The 25,503-nt window shown below is 44.7% G+C and overlaps 1 protein-coding gene across 8 annotated transcripts in view; it reads left to right on the top strand.

Annotated features, from left to right (window-relative positions):
* The window catches only part of PALD1 (phosphatase domain containing paladin 1), a 207,572-nt gene that overhangs the window by 136,145 nt on the left and 45,924 nt on the right, over positions 1 to 25,503 (top strand). Inside the window, exon 19 of one of the 8 annotated variants that reach the window (XM_089780130.1) lies at positions 8,538 to 8,750. The exons of the other annotated variants lie outside the window; for them this stretch is intronic. Coding sequence (XP_089636256.1) covers positions 8,538 to 8,555 — 18 coding nt within the window. The 3' untranslated portion in view covers positions 8,556 to 8,750. Of the gene's footprint in view, positions 1 to 8,537; positions 8,751 to 25,503 lie in introns of those variants that run through there. 8 annotated transcript variants of the gene reach the window in all.

The raw sequence follows: 25,503 nt of genomic DNA, 5'->3' as shown, positions 1-25,503 counted from the left end.
CCCAATAATGTTCTTGGCTTCCTTTCAATTTGACTCTTGATTTATGTAACCCTCTGGGCTCCCAGTCAAAATCAAGCACTGCATGAGTTGCACTGGGACTGTTCAGTCCCATATGTACCTTACGATTGTAGCTTTTTAAAGTCACGTTTATAAAACTGAAAGACAGAGATTGAAGGATCCATGTGGGACTTCTGTTTAGTTCTACTGCACTGTACTTTTTACAGATACTTACCAGTTAAAAACTGGACCACTCATTACCATGTTTCATATTCTAGATTTTTTCCTTTGGGCAACTGTGTCTAGCTACAATACATGCATAATTTAGACAGCAGTGAATCATTAGAGTGACTGGTGTTTTTTGTATTGCAAGTTCCCTGTGTTCCCTTACTGTGTCTGAACTTTTAGCGAGTGGTAATTTCTTGCTGTATTGTACTAATGTTTACTTGAATTAAGTTCATTGCCAACCTAAGACAAACCCCATGTCAGATGGGTGGAAGACCAGGACAGTTTCATTTCTCATAATTGCACATGGATAGGGTGTACATTCGGCATTGACTTTTGGGGTAAAATTTGAAACTAACAAAGGGCAAGTGCTATAAATAGTTTCTTGTCTTTAGTGGGTGAACATTTGTGTGATGTCCTCTTGTGTTCAGTGTTTGCTGTCCATATCCAGGCAGCAGCAAGCACAGATGGAAAAGACATACACATCCCTTCTGTATTTTATCTCCTAGGAATACTGTACTGTGTAGGCATCAGGCTAACATGTGAGGCCAAGAAGTCTGATTTGTGTTCTGATGTTTCCAAAGTGGCAAGTTGATTTGAAGCCCATCTGTAATTGAAATGAGTTTTGTTGCTGCTCTGTTGTCTTCCTGGATGAGTCTTTGCAAAATTCTGCAATATAAGCTTTTATAAATGAATATTGCCAACACTGTAAATCTACAGATTTCAGAAGATGACCCTCAACACAAATCAACTCACTGATATCACTGAACACCAAGAGCAGTTGATATTCAATTGCAAGAGCACAAAGAAGCATGGGATCTTATCTCCAAACTCACTTCACTTGTGATCTGTCAGGCTTACTTCAAGGACTTGTCCAAATTAAAAGTAAAATAAAATGTACACATCCAGATTGTTCCCTGTGGAACCATGCACAATGGGATCCCTTCCTATTCAGCTCTTCTTATTTCCATGTGAACAGGATACTCAGTTGCACCTTGAACACTCAGGATAAGGGCCCTACTCTTCTGCTGAATGCTACACGAACACAAAAGACATGGTTCCTGTGCTGAGTTGCTTATGTCCTCTGTTACCCCACTGACTTGGTGCTTGTCTGTAATAGGGATGCGTCATTAAGAACTGGCCTAGTGAGGACTGAAGTCACTACTGGTCACTGTTGGCTGGCCCTTTTTTGGTCATGTTGCCCAAGTCCCTGCATATCGAGCTGTGTGTGACGGCGCTTTGGGGTTTTCCCGTCTCCTGCACCCCCGTAATGGCACGGACAGACTCTACCCTCCAGTAGAATAGAGGGAGTTTATTGCTTCTCCAGGATACAGCACAGCACAGCAGTAATCTGGTTACAGGGCAGGCCGAGGATGCCTCAGCCCCCCTTGAGATGGGGGAGCCTGGGCCCCTAAATCCCAGCCTGTTGCCTAAGCCGCTTCCTCCATGATACCAGCCAGAAACCTAACTAACTCACTTCCAGCCCTGACCCCAGCCAGGTCTCCACTCCCCTTCTTCCCATTGTTCCGCTCTCTGGGGGAGAACTCGTCAGACAGGTTCAAAGCCCCCTTGCATAATGACTCATCCCCTGCCCTTCTGGACTGTGCTGCAGCCAGTGGAGGTCACTCCCAACCCACTGCCCAGCATAGCAACCAGCAAGGTACCCCCCACTACGTCACACTGTGGAGATTTGGACTTGAGGTCAGAAGCAGTCACTGCCCTGCCACAAACTGATGGCTGTCAAGCAGAGTTGTTTGTGATTAACCTGACTACACCACGTCAGTGATAACTCAGCAGTGTGCTCCCCTCTAATGCCTTTTTGGATGAGCCCTAAATGCGATCTGTGTCTTGCAGACAAGCCCTGAACGTGAGCAGGGCATATGCTCACAGTGCAGGTGTCACCAGGCTGCACCATTGCTTTAATGACTTTCTATGAGGCCAGTAGTCTCCTGGCACTGGCACTTATTACTTGAATGGCTCAACTACTGAAATCTTTTAAAAGGAACAGCCAAGTCCAGGAAAATTCCAGCCCCTTCCCTAGCTAGAAAAGTATCATCTTCCTTCAAAAATTGACAGACCTTTTCATTGGACTGCCTTAAACATTAGTCCCATTGTAAATGCCACACTTGACATTTTACGAGATCAGCAAAACTTCCAGCACAGGGACCACAAGCCTTATTATATCACATACTGGCAGCCCCTTCTCTTTTGCTTTGTTTCTATGTCTTGTGAAAGGAGAAGAACCCAAGAAAATACTGAGGTGTCACTTCCATGCTGGGTTATTTTTGATAACATGAATGCTGTTAAATCTTTATTTTCTTTTCCTTCCTTTCTAAATTTTTAAATTAATTTCATTGCTCATTCAGCAGAGGTACTAGTAACATAGGATAGAGTCAGGCATTGTGCAAACTTCCCTGCACATCTCTTTCAGCTTGTCTCTGTCCACAGCTGCTCTGCTCCATACCGGAGAAGACTTGCTATTCATGCTGAATCCGTTTTATTTATGATGTGGGGCAAATTCAAATCAAGGATCTTCCAATACATAAGCCCTGGATACTTATTTTCTCACTCATGCTTCAGACTTGCAACTGGATATGTATGGCTGTATCCTTGTACTTGTGTGGTGTACCATTGCCATTATTGGGACTTCATGCCACTGCTAGGGATGGTGCACATGGATCTGAATGTAGGATTAGAACCTAAATCTGAATAGTGAGAAAGATTTCACTTTCACTTTAGGGCTCTGCATTATCTAAAGAGTTCTAAGGAAAAGAATCCTTCTCTTGTAGGCACACTAAGATGTGTAATGCAGATCAATAATCCTGTCTTAAAATCAGGTTTTCAAAGGAGATTGATCTTTGCCTCTAAGTTTTTCCATCCATGTGCAGAATAATTTGTAACGTGCACCAAAACGTGCAAATGTGCATCACCATTAGAAATAAAAAAAACTTAGTTGTAAGTGCTCTGCTAATTGGCTGGGAAGAATTTGAATCTCTTCTGAGCTGCCGCAAAAGTGCACAGCTTACAGGGAACATTGGAGATAACCTACCTTTGTGAAATTCTACCTGGAAACTGCATGCACTGAAAGCGAGATAAAAGATTGGAAATTAATCCATTTTGTAGCTGTGCACTCTCTTGGAATCCATGTATGAGTCCATTTAAACTTTTCAAACATATTGATGAAGCTGCCAGAGTTTGAAAATGTTGTTAAGGTGACTGTAAATAAGGGGTATCAGCTTAATTACGTGATTTCACTTGCACTGGTGAATAGACTGCAACACAATTTCCATTGAGGAACAATACTTTGGAACCAAAGTTACATGTATTCAAAGTAGCCTTATTTTCTCTCCTCTTTTGCTGAAGATGTTTCCTTTTTCCAATATATAATCTCCCCTCTGGGTCGTCTTTATCGATTTGCAAATATTAAAGATAATCAACCCACCCCTGAATTAGATGTTGATTTCTAGATTCTGCAGTACATCTACAGTACAGTGGAATAATTGAGGAAAGCAGAAAGTCACTGAGGAACTGAAATTTTGTTGTACTGTTTTGCTGCCTCGTTGCCTGGTGTCCCTTATTCAGACTGAGTATTTTTGGTAGGGAGCAGAACACACCCAGCTGCAGAACTTGACCCAATATATTTTCAGTTCACTGCATCTCACTGAAGCCCTAGCCCAGGAGCAATGAAGACAAAGCCCCTTCTATACCCTTGGGATTCTAGGATGCTCCACTGTGTAAATCAGTATCTAGTTTGGCCCGCAGTGTAAACCAGAGCAGCACCTTGGAGTAAACTAGAGCAGCAACTAGATTAAATCACCCCCCCCCCCCCCCCCCCGAGCCACATAAATTATACCAACATTAGCACTGGTGTGATTAGCTCTGTGTCTGCAGGAAAGCTGCTCCTCCCGACACAGCTTCTGCTGTTCATGGAAGTGATTTTATTATGTCAATGGGATAATTAAGGTAATCATGATTGTGAGAGCAGTACATAGCATGGCTTGGGGTGTGTGTGTGTGTGTGTGTGTGTGTGTGTGTCAGAGAGAGAGAGAGATGTGAGGCTCCTGGTCAATAAAAGGTGTGATCACTTTAATGCATTGTGAGCACTACTGCTGCAAAGTCAGAGTGTCATCGTTCCTTTGCCTCTGGTGTGGCAGTAATACCACTGATGCCCATTAGCTATGTCTGTACTCAATACAGGGAGCTTGGATTGCATAGACCCTGCTCTGATAGCAGATGTAAGTTTTTGTAATATTTGTTTTGCTAGCATTTCAGATACATTACCCAACGCTTTGTTGGCTTTCTTTCCATGGCAGGATTTAAACTGAGGGGATGTAGCTACGTCTCCCTTACAAAAGGACAGTAATTCACTTTACTGGACTCAAAGCAAGGAGCGATTCCCCTGATTGCATGTCAGCAATCCAAGAGTAACACGGTCAGACCCTGGTCATCTGTGGGTGAAATTGGGCTGGGACCTCTGGAGCTTAGTGCATGAGCCTCTACAGCTTGAGCTAAAAGCCAGGTGGCTATTAGCTAAGGCTAATACCAAGTGATGCTTATTGGTTATGTTTAACCAGTGGCCTGAGATGGCGCAGCCCTCTGCCTGCCCTCATTTATGTGGTTAACCAGTTAAACTTAACATTTAACTGGTTAACTGATTAATGGGATTTTACATCCCTCGCAGACTCATTTTTCTCTCAAAGGCTATGTCTAGACTACAAGCCTCTTTCGAAAGAGCATCTAGATTGCAACCACTTCTTTTGAAAAAGCAAGCCGCTTTTTCGAAAGAGAGCACCCAGGCAGTCTGGATGCTCTCTTTCGAAAAAGCCCTGTTTGCATTCAAGGATGCCTTTTTCCAAATGAGCACTTTTGAAAAAAGACGTTCTTCCACATAAAATGAGGTTTACTGCAGTTGAAAAAAATGCCACGTTCTTTCGGTTTAATTTAGAAAGAACGTGGCGGCAGTCTAGACACGGGGAAAGTTTTTTCAAAAAAAGGCCACTTTAAAAAAAAAAAAAAAAAACTCCATAGTCTAGACACACCCTTAGTGGTCTCAGTGCCACTAGATAGGACAGTACACCACACCCAGAAGGAGCGTGGGTTACACAAGCACTCTGTAGTATAGCTGAACAACATCCAGCCTCCAGAGCAGCAGCAATATAAGCAAAATGGCTGATTTGAATCCCCTGAAGACACTTCTTTCCACTAGAGCGGGGAGTGGAGACCATTTTCTCTAATCTCAGGATCATCATCCTCCCCTTTAGTCTCCCTCTCCCACACTTGGGCCCCTTATTATATTATCCGTCTGACTGAGGAGAATGGGAGGGGCCTCTCTGAATGGCCACGAGCAGGTTTCAGGGGGTCTGCCAAGCAGAGCTGGCATTAGACTCACTGGAGCCAATGGTGGAAAGTTCAAGCCCTGCCGTGTGGGTCAGAAACTGGGGGCCCTAAGCTCCACCACCTGCGGCTGAAGCCAAAGGCTGAGCAGCATAGCTTTGGGAGGCGCCCTGGGCTGTTGCTATACTTACTTTCCCCAAGTTTTTATAGCATGTCGTGAGGGCTTCTGAAAGAAAAAGGCTGAAAATCTCTGAAATGAGGCACTTCCTCCCTCCCTGGGGTAGAGCGCAGCACCGTTGCAGCAAATCCAGCCAAGGTGGCCTAAAGATAAAAAGCCAGGAATATTGGGGAATCAAAGCTTGGCTTACTTCATGGCACCACAGCCAGGTGATACCCACAGATTCATTTTACATATGGGTAGACCACTTCTTGCTTTGAGGAGTGGCACCAGGTTGTTTGGGCACATAATGGTCCAGCAATTGACTCTCTTTGATCTGCATTTCATAAAGACCGCTCAGACCAAAGCCTAAGAGAACAGAAGCTGTTTCATCCAGCATCTTGATGCTGCAAAGTTACACCACCATGTTCAGGCATATACTGTATCTTTGAATGTACCATTCTAGTCCCCCTCCCTCCCTTTTCTAATGATTCTTTGGAAAAGGCTTTTGAGAGACTGGTATTACATAAAGTCTAACTCATGTCAAGGTTTTCAGCAGTATCAGGTATGAAGTTTATATAGAAGATCTATTGCTCCTATTGCTTATCTTGATAGCTAGCAACAAACTTGGGGGCTCTACTTCATCATAAGAGCTGTAGCACAACAGATTGTGGGGTCCCACTGGTGGGGAGAGAGTGGAGAAGGATCTTCTGGATTTTTGTTCAGTCGTGGCTTTCTGCTACTTGCATTAGTGATAAGTGTAATCCTAATATTTCAGAAAGGGGCAGGGTGACAGGTCGTCTTCTAGCAAAACTAAATGGTTTTATAGGCTGAAAGAATGATTAGATATGAGTACATAAAATGTATGCTCTGAATTTTCTGCAGATGGCTGGGATGCCTTTTTTTTCCTTCCCCAGTCTTATTAATTTTTAATAAATGTAGAAGTTCTTCCCCTTGGGATGTGTAGCTCTCTTCTCTCTGTTCTTGAAAGTGCATCTATTATACTACTGAGCAGTGCAGACAGGACCTCTTAGACAAATTCTGCTCTTGCTTATGCTGGTGGAAAGTTGGAGTAATTTGATGGATTCCAGTGGAGACTTTCTGGTTTTGCACCAACGTAACCAAGAACAGAATTTGGTCTTCAGAATACTGACACTTCATAACCTGCCTTCAAAATACCCAAGAGGATAGTGTAGCTTTGTTTAAAAACATTAATTAAATTTGTTTTCAATCCCACTTTATTTTTTATGTATTCTGAACTAGAGGGGAAAAAAGCAGTTGTCCCTAGACCATATGGTGTCCTTGACAATCCCTTCACTTAAGTAAACAGATTCCCTATTAATAGAATAGTTGTTTAGACATCATTACAAATACGTAAAGTTAAAACAAAATCATGGCTAATCATTTCCCTTCTTACCTTCCATCGTTACTACAATACATTTCCCCTACACCAGTTGATGACATCACTGCGTCATCCCTGACATCCTGTTCTCGGATCTGTTTTTGGTGTTAGTGATATAAATGGGTGGCGGGAGAGGAAAGAGGAAGACAAAAGATCCTGGCTAATTAAAATCTTCATCTTCAGTGGGATATTTCAGACTTCTCTGGATCTTTGGAACCAGGCTCTGTTTCTTTTTGAGAATAATTTTCTTAGTCACAAATGAGTAATGTAAACTATTTTTAAACTAAACTTTTGATAACTGTACAAGGATTAGATTGCAGGGGCAAGGCTTAAGAACACTTAAGTTTTACTTGCATGAAAAGGAGAAATAGATCAAGAATAGGAACAAACAATACAGCTCTGGGGAAAAAAAAAAGTTTGAAAGAGGAACTGGCATCCTAATCTAACATGGGATTTTCAACGGAGTTGGAGAGGGGCACCTCAATCCCATTGAATTTCAGTCTGGTTTGGATGTGTAATGCCTTTAATTCCTTTCAAAATCCCATCCCCCATTTCCATTTTCATTATAAGTGAAGGGAAGTCAGATGATCAAGCACTTGTTATATGTACTCATTTTTAAGCTAGTCTTTTTTCCATGGTTTCCTAAATGTTGTTCATGCAGCTGTTCATTGGGAACATTCAGATTAGCTGATTTTGCCCAGTTATTGCTGCATATCTTGTAGGTAAAAATCACCCATTACTGTTTGGAAACTACCACTGTTCATTCGAAGCACAGGCACACATCAAGGGAAGATGGAGACAAGGTGAAAACCTTGTCTTGCCTTGGCTAATTTTGGTCAGGCTTGTAGCTCCCCCTGTCCTCCTTTTCCCCTCCTTTGTATATATTGCACACATGCAAGGTATAAAATATATACAGGCAATGTCTATTTCTAATATTGATATGAAATGCTATTGTCTCAGTCTTTAGGGCACTGCTTGCTCATGACTGTATAACTTTTTCTTCTGCAATTCTCTTCCTCCTTGCTAATGGGGGTTATGGGGTGGGGTGCAAATTCTCTGATTTACCTAATGCCTGTGTGATGATTTTTTTAGTCACTGGAACCAGTTTTTCTTGGCGAACTATTAGACAGCACCTTGTGTAACTTTTTTTTTTCATTTCTTGCTAAAGTATGCCAGTAATTGCCAACACACGGGTGTTCCTGTGTGTAGCCTGTTTCCTATCCAGCTATGCCCTAACACCCTGATAGAAAAACAAGATAGATATAGATAGACAGGAAACTCAATGCATTATTACCCCCTTGAGATTTTTCTAATTTTATTAGTGTCCACTTTTTTCCCATGGCATTTTTATTTCCAATTTCTCCTGTCACAATTGTTCTTGCTAATTTCTAATCTTGGATATTTCCATCTCTTTTTACCCAGCCAGGGCAGCAGGAGTAGGAGAACAATACAGGATTTACAGAGGATGTGACGGCTGCCTTGCATTGGCTGAGAGGACTAATTAGGGGTACTCTGTCACTAATCTCTTGGGCCATTACAGTAAATATGTAACTACATGGAAACGGGAATGTTCTCGCACGGTGTATTAATTCCTTTTTAAAAAATTCCAGTACAGGAAATCCCTGCATTATGACGGCCTGCACTTCTGAACATTTTTGTAAGCGCAGAAGGGGCCAGAAACCACTGACTTACGTCCTTGGCCCAGATTTATGATGGCACATGGCGTTTGGCCCGCATTTATGATGGCACAGGGCGCCTATCATAAATGCAGGTTCGAGTTACGAGGCCCCCAACTTGCGGCGCTTCCCCAGAAACCGATCGTGTCGCAAGTCGGGGGCCTCCTGTAGCTTCCCTCATATTTTTAGTCTACACCAGTGGTCTCCAACCTTTTTACACCCACAATCAATTTTTAAATGACAGGGCAAGCCAGGATCTGCCCCATTCTTTCCCCGAGACCCCACCCCTTTCTTGAGGCCCTGTACTCTCCAACCTTTCCATGGACTACCAGTGGAGTTGCTAATGGAAACTCACCATTATTTACATAATAACACTCCAGCCATTTTGCTAGGGCTGCAACTAGGGAGAATGGTTTACTTTAAATTAACTAGATTAAGCGTTTTAATTTTCTCATATTAGTTGATCAAACTTCATTTTAAATAAAGTAAAACATTATGTCCAACACAAAAGATTTTGATTTTTTTTTATTTATGGTGGGGATGGGGAACCTTTTTTGGGTTAGGGGTCACTGACCCACAGAAAAATCAGTTGTGGAATACACAAGTGAGAAGCAAAAAATCTCCTCCCAAAACACTCAACCCACACTGATGTGTGGCCTCCAAACTGAGACACCTCACTCCTCTGCGCTCCAGCCCTGCAGGGTGAGGGAAGAGACAGGTAAGACTGAGGTTCAGGGTTTCCCATAGGCCAGATTTGTGTTTACTTTTCTGGGGTTCCAGAGTTAGTGGAAGGAGTCTGAGAGCAGAAGGGGGTTGGGGGAATAATGCAGAAAAGGTGAGAGGCTGAGAATGCAGCCAAATAGCTAGTTGGGGAGGGAGGCAAAGAAATGGGAAGCAAAGGAAAGTGCAGCTTTTGCATAGTAAAATTGTATCCCCCCCTTCACATCTTCCCTCTTCTCCAGCCTCGCTCCCCTCAGCCCCATGATCCTCCCCAGCCTGATCCCCTGCAGCACCCCATGCCCTTCAATGCAACCCCTGCCCCCTCCCATCCTGCCCCTAAAGTCTTCTTCTCCCCCCTCCCTGTCCTGCCCCCACATCCCTGTGCCTCCAGCACACTCACCAGCAGGGCAGCAGGGCTGGGACTCGCAACCTCCAGGGAGCATCACTGGGACTCTCAGCCTCCTGGGAGTAGTGCTGAGGTGAGGGTTGGAGGGCAGAGTTTCTGCCCTACCTGGCCCAGCCTTTTGACTGGCCCAGCTGGCCATGGTGATAGACTCCTAGGGACGCCGCGATCGACCGGTTGGTGACCACTGGACTACACCAAGGGTTCCGGAGTCTCTTGGCTTCGCTTTCAAGAAGCATATGCTGGGAATCAGCCAGATCCCCCCCCCCTTCCCCAAGTCAGTGGCTAAGCGGTACAACAGCTACAGTGTAGAAGAAATGTATAAAGTCTCTCTTTTTGTAAGTGATAGTTTGAGATGGGGGGAAAACAGTTTATAGGTTGAAACTCTGTAATCCGAACTTCCCTAGTCTGGTAACTCCCCTGGTCTGGCATCGTCGGGGTGACCCATTGGGATAGGATGGTGGGCCGAGGTCAGGAGCATTGCCAGACTAGAGTGCAGAGAGAGCAGAGCCCTGGTCACTGGGGGTAGGGTGGCAGCCAGCAGAGTAGCCAGGTGGAGTGCAGAGCCCTGGGCAGTGGGGCCTTTAGGGAGGGCCCTGGGCAGCAGCAGAGCCATTAGGTGGAACATGGAGCTCCAGGCAGCAGCAGAGCTGCTGGGGGGAGAGTGCAGAGCCCTCGGTGGCAGTAGGGCAGCTTATTTCTCATAGTGACCAAGGTAAAAAGCAGATTATTAATCTTGATCCTTCCCTCCTGCTACTTGCTTTGGTACCACATCTGCAAGCAATAAATTTTCAGAAAGTAAAGTTTTCCTCATCTACATTTCCCCATGAGGCACCCAGTAGCCTTTGATGGGTTACCCAGGAGTTTCCAAGACGCATTTCAAGTTCTGTTGGCGCTTGTTCCTTTGCAAACTAGCTTTTGGCATTTTCTGTGATTGTGGGTGATGATGTAATTCTGTAAAGACATACATTTATCCTGTACCCAGGATGGGAACAGAGAGACTGGGAGATTTCTGGACCCCCAGATGGTGATTCATAGTGGATAGCCTTTAATTTAGGTTAAATCGGAGGCCCCAACAGGTTCCCACTGCTGTCCTAGATGATGATAAGTGGTGGTGTAAGTGTGGGTACCCATCTAGTGCAGTTTGACCTGGCAGAACTCAAACTACGCTGGGCAGATGCTGAATTTCTCCCCTCCCCTAGCCTCATGCTGATTACAAACCTTACAGAACTCTCTGAGCATTTTCAAGGAGTGCTTCATGTTCCTACAGTTCCCTCTCCGCTTGGGAGGCCGTTTGGCAGCATTAGTGTCTCGAGGGTGCTGAGCTCAATGATATGCATTAATATTACCATCTGGCATCTCGGTGACGCAGAGAGTTAATGTGCTGCCTTTCGCACTAGGAAGCCTGAGTTAAAAATCCCAGTTCAGTCACAAGTACAATATGATGGGCTTATCCTGGTTTCTAGTGGACAGCTGCCCAAAGCCGCTGCTCCATTTGGTGCACTCCCCTGCAGACTGCACTAGCGATAAAGGCTCTTTCCCATTGACCATCCTACTGTGTTTGAAGTGATGAGAGTGGTAGTGGTGGTTATGATCAGATTGAGAAACTCTAAACTTATGCCCTCTGGGTGCTGAAGCCTGGCCCTTATGTAATAACCACCATCACCGTTTTCATTAGTACATGAGCAGTTCTCCTTTCTTAATCCCCTTTTCACCAAGTCAGGGAACAAATATCTGCAGTTCCTGGCCAAAGAGAGCTGTGGAGTTGGGCATTTGGGGCAGAGGCAGTCTGCAGAACCTCCCTTCCCCAGGCATCGAGGATGGTGCTGGCCGCTCGGGGAGTAATGTGGAGTGAGGGCAGGCAGGGAGTCTGCCTTATCCCTGCTGTTGGTGGTAGCCACCCCTACCCCTTGCCGCTAACTTGTCTGTGCCCCTTTGCAGTTTTTCTCATCCATGGGCCTTCTCTGCTGCTTTGTGTGGCTGTGGGTGCTGCAGTTGAGCTAACAGTAATACATAAGAGGTTTTAAAGATGTATTTTTCTACACAACAATTATAAAATAATAAGGTCATGGTGATTCTAGCAGAGTTAATGTTTTGCCTGTAAAAGATCTAGGTTTCACACCTGTTCTCAGGGCCTGGAGAAACAGGGGTTGACTTGTGTCTCCTAATGGCAGTACCTTCATTCATATGGTTACAGGACAGTTGTAACTCTCTGCTGCGAGTGACTTTCAAGCAAAGAAAAATAAGGGGAACATAGGGCTCTGTCAGAAATCTGGCACCCTTCCATTCAAACAGTCACATGGTCCCTTTATAGCAGCTGGTCAGTAAAAAAGCAGCTGTTTGACAGTGTGAAGGCTTTTCTGGTAAAGTTGCATTTTGGAGAATGTAACTTTTACTGACTTCTTCATGCTTTTGCTCTTCTCCTCCTCCCCTTCTTGGTTAGACATCTGAAGAGATTTAAAATTTCAAATTATTGTGACTAAAGTAAAGTTGCAGCCAGGAGAAGTTCTTGTTTGCCATCTTTTAGCCTAGTGGCTGTGGATGAGCAACCACCTGGGAATGCAAACTTCAACAGACTCATCCTAGGAACAGTTGGAATGGTGCTACAGTACTGTGTTCTTCTGCTGTGTGCCTAGATACGTATGCATGTGAGGCCATCTAGATAGAGCTGTCTCAGGTGCATTGTCAGACACAAGGCCAAAGATTTTTCAGCCTCCAAGAAGCATGTGTGCGCTTTTATGACCCCCTTCCTACATCTGCAGTTTAATAAATATATAAAATAAGTATACTAGATTTCTTTTCAAGCCTTCTCTTTTTACTGGGGGCTTGTTGAACAAAAAATCTGCTTTTTAAAATGACACAACCCTTTTAGTGTGTTCTGTATGATTTTTAAAATAATTGAAAAATGATCGTGAAGCACATTCACTAACCCTGCTGCCTATAGATAGTTAAGCCATGAAGCTTTCTGTCTGTTTAAACCAGACATGACTCTGGAGGAAAGTGCTCTATGTAGGGAAATTTGAGGAAGTAAAAGTTTATCTTTAATGAAGAATAGCAAGCTCTTTTCAGCAGTAGATCTCAAAGCACAATAAAAAGGAGCTTCAGTGTAATTCTTCATCCCCATTTTACATTTGGAGAAATGAAGCACAAAGTGACTTGCCTCCCTCTGTCCTGACCAGGTCTTTCCCAGCAGAGTTCCCTGCCAGTCTGTCCCATTTGCATTAGGTTTGCATTAGTCTAAGGTTCTTTAAGGTTTGTCCAGGATATTGCAGGAAATTGTCATATCTATCCCCCTTCCCGTTGGCACTGCAGTGAATTTATAAGTAATCTGAGTTCACATATACCAGAGGAGTAGCCATGTTAGTCTGAATCTGCATAAACAATGAGAAGTCCTGTGCCACCTTATGGACTACTAACAAATTTATTGAAGCATAAGCTTTTTTGGGGCAAAGACCCACTTGGTCTTTGATGATGCGTCTGACGAAGTGGGGCTTTGCCCACGCAAGCTTATGCTCTAATAAATCTGTTAATCTCTAAGGTGCTACAGGACTTCTCGTTGTTTATGCTGAGTTCACATATTGTCCTTCCCCCGGTGTCTTCCCAATCACGGTTCAGAATGTTAGATATCGGGAAAGCTCCAATGTATGAATGTGGGTTGGGGGAGACCAGGTGAAGAGTGGAACAAGAACAGGGTTGGGAGGAGTAGCTTCTGAAGGTGCTGTTACTTGTCACTGTTCCTGAGTGGTATTGGCTTCTTTGGCTGTTTTAGATTTGCTAGTACAAAACTGGTGAAGTGATGTTCCAATGGGTAAAACTGAACTGAGATTTGTCCTTCCCATCAAAAATATTTTTCTGCAGTAGAGAAGTTTTGTTCAACTTCACTCCAGCTCATGAGGCACCACTGGTTAAAAAGAGGTTAGGCTGCCTGTCTGGGGAGGGAGAGAAACATTAAGAAGAAATTTGGACTTGACAAGTGGGTTATGTAGTTCCCTGTCAACATTACTATTCTGTAGAAATCCCAGATCTGTGTAATAGAGTAAGATGTCAAAAAACGTCAAATGCAAGTATGGCCCTGTGCTGGCTTCCCTGGGAAACAAGTACAGAATAAGCAAGCCTGTGTGTGTGATGTTTGTGTTCCTTTGATTTTCCAGGAGTTGGTACTGTTGACAGATGTATGAGGTTCCACCATAGTAATATGCTGCTGGTTTTGTGGGTGAGCAGGATTTTGGTGGTGATGCAGGCTCTTCAGTCATTCCACATGTTAAAATCAAATATAGTTCCCTTACAGACTTACTCTTAATTTGCTTTTACTGATTTACTTGCTGCATAAATGCTGAATCATGAAGATAAGCTTATGGCAAACTCATTAACATTAAAGAAGAGAAACCTGGATTACAAGCCTCTTCCTCTCTAACTATAAAAGTTTAGATATAAATGAAAATGTGAGAGCTCTGATTGTCCCTTTAATAAAGTGTCTGCAGTTTTTGATTTTTTATTTTTTACTCTGCCATTAATAATACTCTCTCATGAGCTTGAAATGAATATTTATTTTTACCAGTTTTAGCTGTTTCTTTTTGGCACATATTGAGTCTACTCTATCAAACTTCCCTTTATTTCTTATGGATTAAATACCATGTATATTACTAATTGGTAGGCATCTGAACACTGATTAGGTCTGATTAGGCTGAGCATTCGTCACTTGCATTTGTATGACTGTGGGAGCTGCTGATAGTAGTCTGTACAGCTGAAAATCAGGGCAAGAGTTCAGAAGCTGACCAGCATGAGATTTTAAATGTCATTGAATCTCACTGCAAAGTCTTTTCTCTTCCCAGCAACCTCAGAATTAATCAAAAAAAATGGCCATGTCACACATCAGATTCTACCTACATCAGAGACACCAAATCTCCAGAAAGTCAGGAGAGCATGGGACTACTCCACTTAGAGAATATAGGTCACAAGTCAGTGACATTCATTTCTATTCTGAAGGGGGTCTGGCCATGAAGTGTGGGAATGTCTGAACGTGTAATCAACTTGGAGAGTATATTTAAGGGAGAGGATTAACTGCTAGTCACCGAGACGGAAATGTGTATTCAAAGCATTGCACTAATGGACTTTGAATCAGGCTGTGGTTTAGGGTTTAAACATATGGTCTCAGTAAACTTGCAGATTTTAAAGGAGAGTTCTGTCTGAGGCCAGGCCATTGTCCTCTGCACTTTTTTGCCAAGATATTTTGAGTTGCATTTAAAATAATCTCTGCAAAATAATAAGAAAAAGTCCTTTCTCTGCAGTCTCCCCTGCCAAAGTGTCAGGGGTCAGGGTGTAGTTACCAACTCCAGAGTCTATTCTTGTCTTAGCATTTGTGCTCAGGGTACTTGCATTGACAACCCAGCTTTGGTTACAAGAAGGAGGAGAATTGGTGGTCTCAACTTAGAGCAATACTACGTGCATTACAAAACTGCCACAGAATTCAGCATAACCCTAGCATTAAGGTGAGACCCAAGAGGGGCCCAGGACTAAAATAGCAGGCGTTCCTGCAAGTAAAGATAGAAGACAGTTGGTAAAAAATATTGGAAAAGCCTTTTTTCCTTATCTGATTATTACCATCTGCATATTTTCACCCAAAAATCCCTTTTTTGAAGAGAGGGTGAGGTGGGAGAGGAGAGAGAAAATAACTTTCTAGAAGAGAACCGTCTGTCTCTGTCGTAGAAGATTTCTCCCAAATAATTTTATTAAGTAGTTGGTGCCCTAACCTTGCTTTCAGAGTGTGAAGAGGATATTGTCTACATTCCTATTTAGTTGTGTTAAAGAAAAACGAATTATATCACCAGAAATTCAAGCAAGATCGAAATGACCAAGTTGGGCCTCCCAAAGGTGATGTAGGGACTCTAGCTAGCAGAGTAACAGTTTAATTACAAGCCTGATCCCCCGAATGGTGGGATGTGCAGAGGGATCCCCCGAATAGTTGCATGTGTAGAGAGATGTTCCACGAGGAGTAATGGTAGTTCGGAATAGGAAGCCTAATCCGAACTACCTACTCCATGCCGCGTGTAGCCACGGGCATGGAGTCCGAACTAGCGGACATTTAAAAATGGCGGCACCCGGCAATATGCAAATGAAGCCCGGGAAATTCAAATCCCGGGCTTCATTTGCAACTTCGGTTGCCTACATTAACCACCCTACTTCGAACTAGGGTGGTAGTGTAGACATACCCAGGGTGACTTAATCCAGGGGTTAGGGAATATTGTCCTCAAAGACCCACCATGCTCTCCAGTAGTGATGTAATAGTGTAGTTGATTAACCGACAAGTAAATGCTTATAGATTAATGCTGTAGACTACATGCATTTCTCTCCGCACCACCTGCCAGTAAATTTTTTAGCAGGCTGGCCAGCAGTCCTGGCTCGCACCAGATCTGGGACCTACCCCTGCTGTGGCTCTGCATTTAAAGTGTATTAGGAGCCAGGTGGGCAGGCAGCCCAGTTCAGTTCTGGCTCATGCCAGGTCTGAGAGCTCAGCCCCTCCTCTGGACAGGAGGTGCTGCCACCCCGTGCTGCTGCCTCTGTATCAGAAGCAGCAGTGCGAGGCAACAGGCAGCCAGTCTGTGAGGGGGAGCTGGTTTTTAAACTGGCTCCCCTCGCGGACTAGCTCCCGCCTGGCACCCCACGCTGATGCCTCTGATACAGAGGTAGCAGCACGGAGTGGCAGGGGGCTCCTCTGGAGTGGGGCCAGAGTGCACTGGCTTCTGGCCTCACCCCCGGGGACTATAGAATTGTCGACTAACCAAGAAGAATTCATGAGGTTAATCAACTATTCAATTAACCAATATTTACTCTCCGGTGCACCCTCAATGGCAGAGGCAGTACTGATTGATCCCAAGAGGAACTGCAGTCTGATATCTGCAAATAGCATAAGAGGCACGGATAACTCTATCTTTTTCAGTGTGAGGGTTGGGGATAGGTTTTAAGGAGAAGAGAAATCAGTGTTTCTCAAATGAAAAAAGACAAAATTAAGAAATTCTTTTCTCTCTTCAGAGAGGGAGTTGCACACAGCGGATATTTCCTTTATGAGATGATCCTATAGAATCCAACAGACAATAACAACTTATGTATAGATTTTTGAACATCCTCCTGCCCGGCACACATGGAATATAATAGAGATGTAAGAGTTTAACCAGTTAACCAATAAGGATCAGCTTATTGATTTCCTTTATCATTAAACTCTTCTGCCCTGCATATGGGATCCCAAATGCTGGTCCTGCTTCTGGGGAGTTGGCTACTCCCGTACCCTGTGGGCTCTTCTACTGCAGAGTCTGCAGCGCAGGGTGGCATCCGGTTTCCCGGAAGCCATGGGGGCATCCCTCATCATCCTTCCCTTCCTAGTCTTATCCAGCCACAGTTTCCCCTGAAATGATTAGCCATGTAACCACTTAGATTCTAACAGTTAGCCAGTTACTGTTTTTAAACCTTTTTTACATCCCTAAAATGTAATAAAGATTTCTCTGCCACAGAATTCTGTAGGATTATTTGAAAAGCTTACAGAACGGATATCATTCACCCTTAAATTCTGTAGGTTTTTAGAGTAATTTCTTTAGGGCATCTTATTTAAGTATACTCTCATCTGCCATGTTGAATGAATGCCTGAATGTTCATAGCACCTCTAATTATATGGGACTCGCAAGCTGTGAAGTTACTCTTGTAGCACGTGTAGCCTGTAGTCATATATGATGTGCCACAGCCCCTTCGTTTATGCATGGGATTAGAAGGTGGTTTTCTTTTTCTAGCCACAGGGAAGTGTTTCCTGTTCTGAAACACGATCCATTTCCATTTAGAAACTTACAGTAAACAGTGTACTATTTTCAGTCACATGTAACAGTGAAGAAAGTTTAGTCATGATTGTTGCTGTACCTTGAGATCTATGGCACAAACTATATTTACTCTCTGGCTATAGGAAAGAGAGTCTGGTAGATCTACCAGCTGATTTCTAGAGTCTCCTGTTTATTCAGTGTACATGTGGTTGATTCCATATCTTTTGGAAGGGAAAAAGGGGAAAAAGGTGTTTTGTTTTGTTTTTAACATAAAAATGATTATTTGTTATAATTGGAAGCAAAAAACACACCCCTTGCTTCCATCAGATATAGTCTGAACATTGCACTGGGTAAGTGGCAGGTCACAGCTCTCCCTTTACTAACCTGCAATACATGTCCTTCTATTCCAGCCATGAGCCTCTGTTCAGCACAACTTGTACCTTAGTAGCGTTCCTCACTCCCATCTCTAGTATTCCAGCCCTAAATCACCATACGGTTTTGAAAATGCACCTCTATTGACTTGACCTACAAAACCTGTTTTTATTTCAGTGTTGGCCCTCACACAAGGTTGCTGTCTATCTCATCATTTCTAGGACTGTCCTCATTTTATCTCACAAGCCTCACCATAAAATTACCCCCAAAAAGATAATTGTTTCATTTTTTGTCATTTCCAAAATGTATAAGCAGTTGTACAACCTCAGAATCAGAGAAGTCTCCAATGTTTATGTCTGCTTCTGTTTGCAAATTCCACACTTCCTCTGTGTTTCAAGGCTTATAGTAACTAGTGGGGAAAAGTACAGAGCAATTCTGAGTTCATGTGTTTTATGTACCCAAAGGCCCTGTGATGGGGAGGAAGGAGGTGCAAAGGGTCAACTGACTGGGGACCCGGCGATTCAAAGAGGCCCAGGGCTCCCAGCTACTGTGGCAGCTGGAGCCCCAAGCCCTTTAAATTGCTGTGGGAGTGCCAGATAGCATGTTCCAGACGGCCCTGATGGAGGCAGGTTAACAGTGACAGGAGCTGCGGGAGAGTGAGTTTACAGTCATGGGGTTGTTTAAGATGAACTAGGTTGTAAACGGAACAGAAAACTATAAGGAAGGTTTGTGTTTTAACTGCCCTTCTGCTTATCAGGGCTGCCCCATATGTGGCAGATGAAGTCACTCCTGCCTCAGAAAGGTTAATTTCATATCCTCAGTAAAGTTAAAACAAATTCTTCTTCAAGTGCTTACTTATGTCCATTCCACTAGGTGTATGCGTGCTGCGTGCACAATTCCTAGAACTTTTTTACCCTTAGCAGTACCAGTTGTGCCAGCCTGGGGAGCCCCCTACAGTGGCACCGCTATAGCCATGCATATACACCCCTGCTGGCCCCAACCCCCCTCAGTTCCTTCTTACTGCCCGTGACAGTCCAGAACGTTCATCTTGCTTGTGAGACTACTCTTGGCTTTCTCTTATCTTGGTTTAAATAGTTTACTTATAGTTAGTGTTGTTTGTTGTTTTTTCTTAGTTAGTGTACTTGGATAGTTTTCACCTCTCTCCCCCTCCCCCAGTGTTGGGGGAGGGTATGCCGGGGCCGCATGGCTTCAAACCATGCCGGTGTTGTTCCAAGCCTATGCCCTGCAGCAACCTACATAAAGACTGTTTAAAGTGCTTGAGCAAAGGGCACCTTACAGACACCTGTAAGATTTGCAAGTCTTTCAAGTCCCGTAACAAGCGGGAACGCGACTCCTGCCTTAAGTTGATTTTCATGGAGTCGGCGCTTCAGCCCCTTGGAGTTCAGGGGGAAAGGGGTTTTATTCCCACTACTTCCTTGTCCTGAAGTCTAAGGCGGACTTCAGAAGGCTCAACACCTTCATAAAAAAATCAAGGTTCAGGATGGTAACGCTGGCCTCCATCATCCCCTCACTCGATCTGGGAGACTGATATGCTGCCCTCGACCTACGGGATGTATACTTCCACATTTCCATTTCCCCTCACCACAGAAGATTCCCAAGGTTCATTGTAGGGCCCCACCACTACCAGTTTGCAGTGCTACCCTTCAGCCTGTCCACAGCACCAAGGGTGTTTACAAAATGCAAAATGTGGTGGCAGCCTCCCTGAAAAGGAATGGGGTCCACGTCTACCCCTACCTGGACAATTGGCTTATCAGAGGGAGGTCAAGGGATCAGGTCTCCCGGTTCGTAGATCTATCCAAGCAAACCTTTTCAAGGTTGGGGCTGTGGCTAAACGAGGTGAAGTCTACGCTTGTTCCTACCCAGGTCATAGAAGTCATGGGGGCGAGACTAGACGCTTCGGCAGGGAGGCCCTACCTTCCAGATCCCAGGTTCCAGACCATAAGGACAATGGTCCGCAAACTGCATTCCACACCTCTGACTATGGTGAGCCAATGCCTGAGGCTGATGGGCCATATGGCGGCGTGTACCTATGTTGTGAGGCACGCCAGGCTGCGACTACAGCCTATGCAGGACTGACTGGTGAAGATGTACAAGCCAGCCCATGACCATATATACGGACTGGTCACGGTCCCTCCCAATGTCCTGTTGGCCTTGGACTGGTGGACGAGGGAGGGCGAGGTGTGCAGAGGAGTTCCATTGGTGCAGTCCCTTCCTACGCTTCAGCTGGGATGGACGCCTTGGATGCCGGATGGGGAGCCCACCCTAGGGGAGCTCAGGACACAAGGTATGTGGTTCAAGGCGGAGAGGAATTTTCATATCAATGTCAAGGAACTCAGGGCAGCGAGGCTTGCATGCCTGGCGTTCCTTCCCCGTCTGCGTGGCGCCTTTGTATCTGTTCAGATGGACAACACAACTGCCATGTATTATATCAACAGACAGGGTGGTGCTCACTCTTCTCCCCTCTTCAAGGAAGTGGTAGCCTTCTGGGAGCTCTGCATTGTACACAACATCTGTCTGCATGCAACTTATCTCATAATACGCTCGCGGACCACCTCAGCAGGGCATTTGCAGCCCACGAGTAGTCCCTCAAATGGGAAGTGTCCAGCTCGCTTTTCCACAGGTGGGGGACTCCCCTCCTCGACTTATTTGCGACAAGGCGCAACAGTAAATGCCCCTCATTCTGTTCCTATCGGGGTCTCTGGGGGACGCCCTGATGTTACAGTGGTCAAAACGTCTGCTGTACGCTTTCCCCTCCTTCACAAGGTGCTCTGAAGGGTCAGGCGTTACGGGGTGACACTAATCCTTATTGCACCAGCATGGCCTCACCAACATTGGTTCACCACCCTCCAGAACCTCCTCATGGAGGATCTTGTCCTGCTTCCCTCGGTCCTGGACTTGCTGATGCAGGATGTAGGCCAGGGCCTCCTGTGCCATCTGGACCTCCGCTCCCTGCATCTCACGGGCCTGGAAGATCAGTGGCTCAGGGGGGAGGAACTCCTATGCTCTGAGCAGGTGAAGAGGGTCCTGATGGAAAGCAGGAAATCCTCCACCAGGGCCACCTGTAGATCCAAATGGTGCAGGTTATCGGCTTGGGTTGCTAAGGAGGGTGGGACCCCGGAGTCTGTTCCCACCCAGAGGATTTTAGACTACCTCCTAGACCTCAGGCAGCAAGGGCTGTCATCCTCCTCGATTAGGGTCCACTCGGCGGCTATTGTGGCCTTCCACCATGGGGAGGGTGGCTGCTCAGAATTTGCTTTACCCATGGTTAAGAGGTTCCTTAAGGGGTTGGCCAGGCTGTACCCCCACGTCAGACAACCTATCCCTTAGTGGGACCTGAACCTGGTTCTCCACGGCCTCATGAGGGCTCCATTCGAGCCAATGGCCACCTGCTCCCTGTCCCATCTGTCACGGAAGGTGGTATTCCTGGTAGCCATCACTTCGGCCAGAAGGGTCTTGGAGTTACGTACCCTTTCCTCAGACCCCCTGTACACGGTGTTTTCTAGGGACAGAATGACCCTGATGCCACATCCGGCCTTCCAGCCCAAGGTGGTGTCCCCCTTTCACATGTCCCAGAAAATCTACCTTCCGGTGTTCTACCTGAAACCGCACGTGGATGGGAAAGAACAGGCCTTACACACGCTAGATGTCAGGAGGGCATTAGCTTTTTATTTGGAAAGAACGAGACAATTCCGTAAGTCCACACAGCTCTTTGTTTCCATAGCTGAAAGGATGAAGGGTTCCCCAGTGTCAGCGCAATGTCTGTCATCGTGGATTACTGCTTGTATCAGGGCATGCTATGACCTGCAAGGGAAGCCAGCACCCCCCGTTACGGCTCACTCGACCAGGGCCTGAGCGTCGTCCACAGCCTTTCTGGTGCAGGTTCCGATCTTGGACATCTGTAAGGCAGCCACGTGGTCATCAGTTCACACGTTTACTTCTCACTGTGCAATCATGCAGCGGGCTAGGCAAGATGCAGCTGTAGGGGTAGCAGTGCTGCAGTCCGTTTCTCACTAGGTTTCTGACCCCACCTCCGTTGGTATAGCTTGGGAATCACCTAGTGGAATGGACATAAGCAAGCACTCAAAGAAGAAAAAACAGTTATTTACTTCGTAACTGTTGTTCTTCGAGATGTGTTTTTTATGTCCATTCCAATCCCGCCCACCTCCCCTTCATCAGAATGTCTGGCAAGAAGAAAGTGAGGGGGGTTGGGGCCAGCAGGGGTATATATGTTCACCTACAGTGGTGCCACTGTAGGGGGCTCCCCAGGCTAGCCCAACTGGTACTGCTAAGGGTAAAAAAGTTCCGGGAATCATGCACGTGGCGCTCATACACCTAGTGGAATGGACATAAGCAACACATCTCGAAGAACAACAGTTACGAGGTAAGTAAACTTTTTTCTCGCTCTTCCCCTAATATTATTCATTATGGGTATATCTACACTAGGAAATTATTTCAGAATAACTAAATTTGAAATAATAACTCCTGAAATAACTATTTCAAAATAAGCTTATTCCTTGAGGAAAGCAGGAGTACAAATTCCAAAATAAACAGCCCATTAATTCAAAATCATGGGCTTGGTAGTGTGGATGCTCTGCTTGTTATTTCAAAATAAGGGGGGTTATTTCGAAATAACTCCCTTGTGTAGACCAGTATTGTGTCCAGTTCTGGGCCCCCCACTACAAAAAGGATGTGGACGCATTGGAGAGGGTCCAGTGGAGGGCAACCAAAATGATTAAGGGGCTGGAGCATATGACTTATGAGGAGAGGCTGAGGGAGTTAGGTCTGTTTAGTCTGCAGAAGCAAAGAGTGAGGGGGGATTTGATAGCAGCCTTCAACTTCCTGAAGGGAGGTTCCAAAGAGGATGGAGAAAGGCTGTTCTCGGTAGTGACAGATGGCAGAACAAGGAGCCAATGGTCTCAAGTTGTGGTGGGAGAGGTCCAGGTTGGATATTAGGAAAAACTATTTCATTAGGAGGTTAGGGAAGCACTGAAATGGGTTACTTAGGGAAATAGTGGAGTCTCCATCCCTAGAGATGTTTAAGTCTCGGCTTGACAAAGCCCTGGCCTGGTTGATTTAGTTGGGATTGGTCCTGCCTAGAGCAGTGGGCTGGACTTGATGACTTTCTGAGGTCTCTTCCAGCTCTATGGTTCTATGATTCTATGAGGGCTATTTGTATTAGACGGGTAGCCATGTTAGTTTGTAACTTTAAAAGCAGAGAGTAGTCCTGTGGCACCTTAGAGACTAACAAAAATATATATACTATTATGAACTATCATGAACTTTTGTGGGCAAAACCCTCTTCTTCAGCATCTAGGATCCCCCGTAATGGATCAGGGTCCACTGTGCTGTACAAGCACAAAACAAATGTGTACTGTACAGTGCTTTAAAAAGTAATGGTCTTAAAGTCCAGTGGGATTAAATGGTAAAAGAAGCAGTCTGACGTAAAAGCAAAGCTTTTACAGTATCTAAAACCAGTTACTCTCTGAGGGAGGAATCTGTAGATGATGACACAGTGAACGGGTTTTGGAGGGCTCTGAGGGAAGATACAATTTTTCTGGTATTGCTAATCATCAAAAATCTCTACATGCAAGTGTTTTTTACGAAAATGGAAGATGGAGACCATTAGGGAATATTTGTTTTAACCAAACAATGTTAGTCTCCAATTTTTCCCACTAATTCAAAGGCTATGTTTTCCTTTTACAGCTTTGTGCTATTCACCCTGACAAAAAGTCTGAAGGGGGTTGGGGGGGGGGGGGGGATAGTGGCAGAATGGAGTAAATGTTATACAGTAGTAGCTTTTAGATCTAGAAACATTCAGCTTCGGGGTGGAATATTTATTTCCCAAAAAGTAAGTTAACTGATTTAAAAAGTGAAAGCAACTGCAGACTGTTAGAAGAGCTTTTTTCAACACTGACTTCCTTATTCCAAATGTGTTTAGTTGCTTGGGTTGTGATTTGTTAAAATCATTTTGCACATCAGCACAAGCTTTAACATCAGGTTTTTGTTAGGAGTACTTGCAGAAGGTGAAGTTAAATTTTGCATTGTGTGAGCATTGAAACATGAGCTTTAGAGATTCTCTTGCTAAGAGTAGCTATGCTAGTGGATCTGATTGCATGAATATATATGGAAACAATGCTAAGGGCACAAGTGGGTTAAAAAATCCTTCAAATGAGTATTTGTGGAAACGTTTGGCCTACATACCAGGGTGATTAGCAGCTTACAAATATCTAGATAGAATAGAATAGACTATTTGCCCAGCTCTATTTATGACAGGGAGGCAGATTTGTATTCATACCAAAGAGGCAGTGAAGCTGCTGTATCAGGGGATTGTAAAGTGAAACTGAAATGACAAAAGGGAATGGGAGCTCTGAGTCAGGAATACTTGCAGGATCAGGCCCTACGTTTCCTGGGACGATAATGAAAGTGTATCTAAATCTTCTAAACATCAGCTTAAATCTCTCCCTTCCTTAGCAAACTTCCTTCCACCCAAAACAGCCATTTTAAACCGTCAGTCTGACTGGCTTTCTCCCCAGAGATCTCATTCTAGCAGGTAATATGTCTCGAAGGCCAGGCCATGTGTAATTAGAGCAGCTTTGGAATGTTGTGAACTGTCATATAAAAATGATTCAGAGAAGAATTGCTTTCCAAAACCAGTTAATGCCTGGCTTAAAATAGATCTGACGGGTCTTTCTTTTGGCTGCCAAAGCCAGCACAGAAATTCTTGTTCGTTTTTTCCACCATCACTGTTGTCTCCACCGTTCTCCTCATCTTCACCCAACTTCAATTTATGTTATGGCAACTTCATTTTATTTTGTGCCAAGACGCGTTGCATTTTTGAGTGTGATATTAACTTTTTTCAGTGATATCCTTTAGTTTCCCAAGCAACCAAACAGTTACACCATCAAGATCATGAATTTTAAATAGTGTGTGAAAGGAGCAGGGGCTGGATAAATGCACTCTCCCTCTGGCATTAGCAGAGTCAGGGAATCTGAAAGTTGCTCATTTCCCTGTATTGGCTTGTAGAGAATGGTCTTCATTTAGAGATGAAGCGCCTCCGTATTTCCAATCTCTGAAATGGTAATTGCTCTATTTCTGTTCATCACACTGAGCAAAAACCTGGAACTAGGATGAAGTGGGACTGGTCAAGCTACATGCTAAGCTCTCTATGGGAGAAGTTGAAAAGAGTCTTTACTGCCTTCCCTTTCCAGCTGTGGCATGGGAATGGAGCTCATTATTCTAGCCCTTGAGCAGAAGTAATACTCTAGCAGCCAGTATTCTCCCCCTTTGCTGGGACGTTATGACCAGTGGCTCCACCAGCCGTGATCTGCAATCCCCTTGCATGCTGGGGCACAGGGAGATGCTGTGGAGTAGAGTTCTATAGTGCATATGATTAT

The sequence above is a fragment of the Pelodiscus sinensis genome, chromosome 8 (assembly GCF_052426305.1).
Source record: "Pelodiscus sinensis isolate ZL-2025 chromosome 8, ASM5242630v1, whole genome shotgun sequence".
NCBI classification, from domain to species: Eukaryota; Metazoa; Chordata; order Testudines; family Trionychidae; genus Pelodiscus; species Pelodiscus sinensis.
The sequence above is the reverse complement of the archived record's forward strand: the minus strand, read 5'-3'. Positions and strand labels throughout refer to the sequence as shown.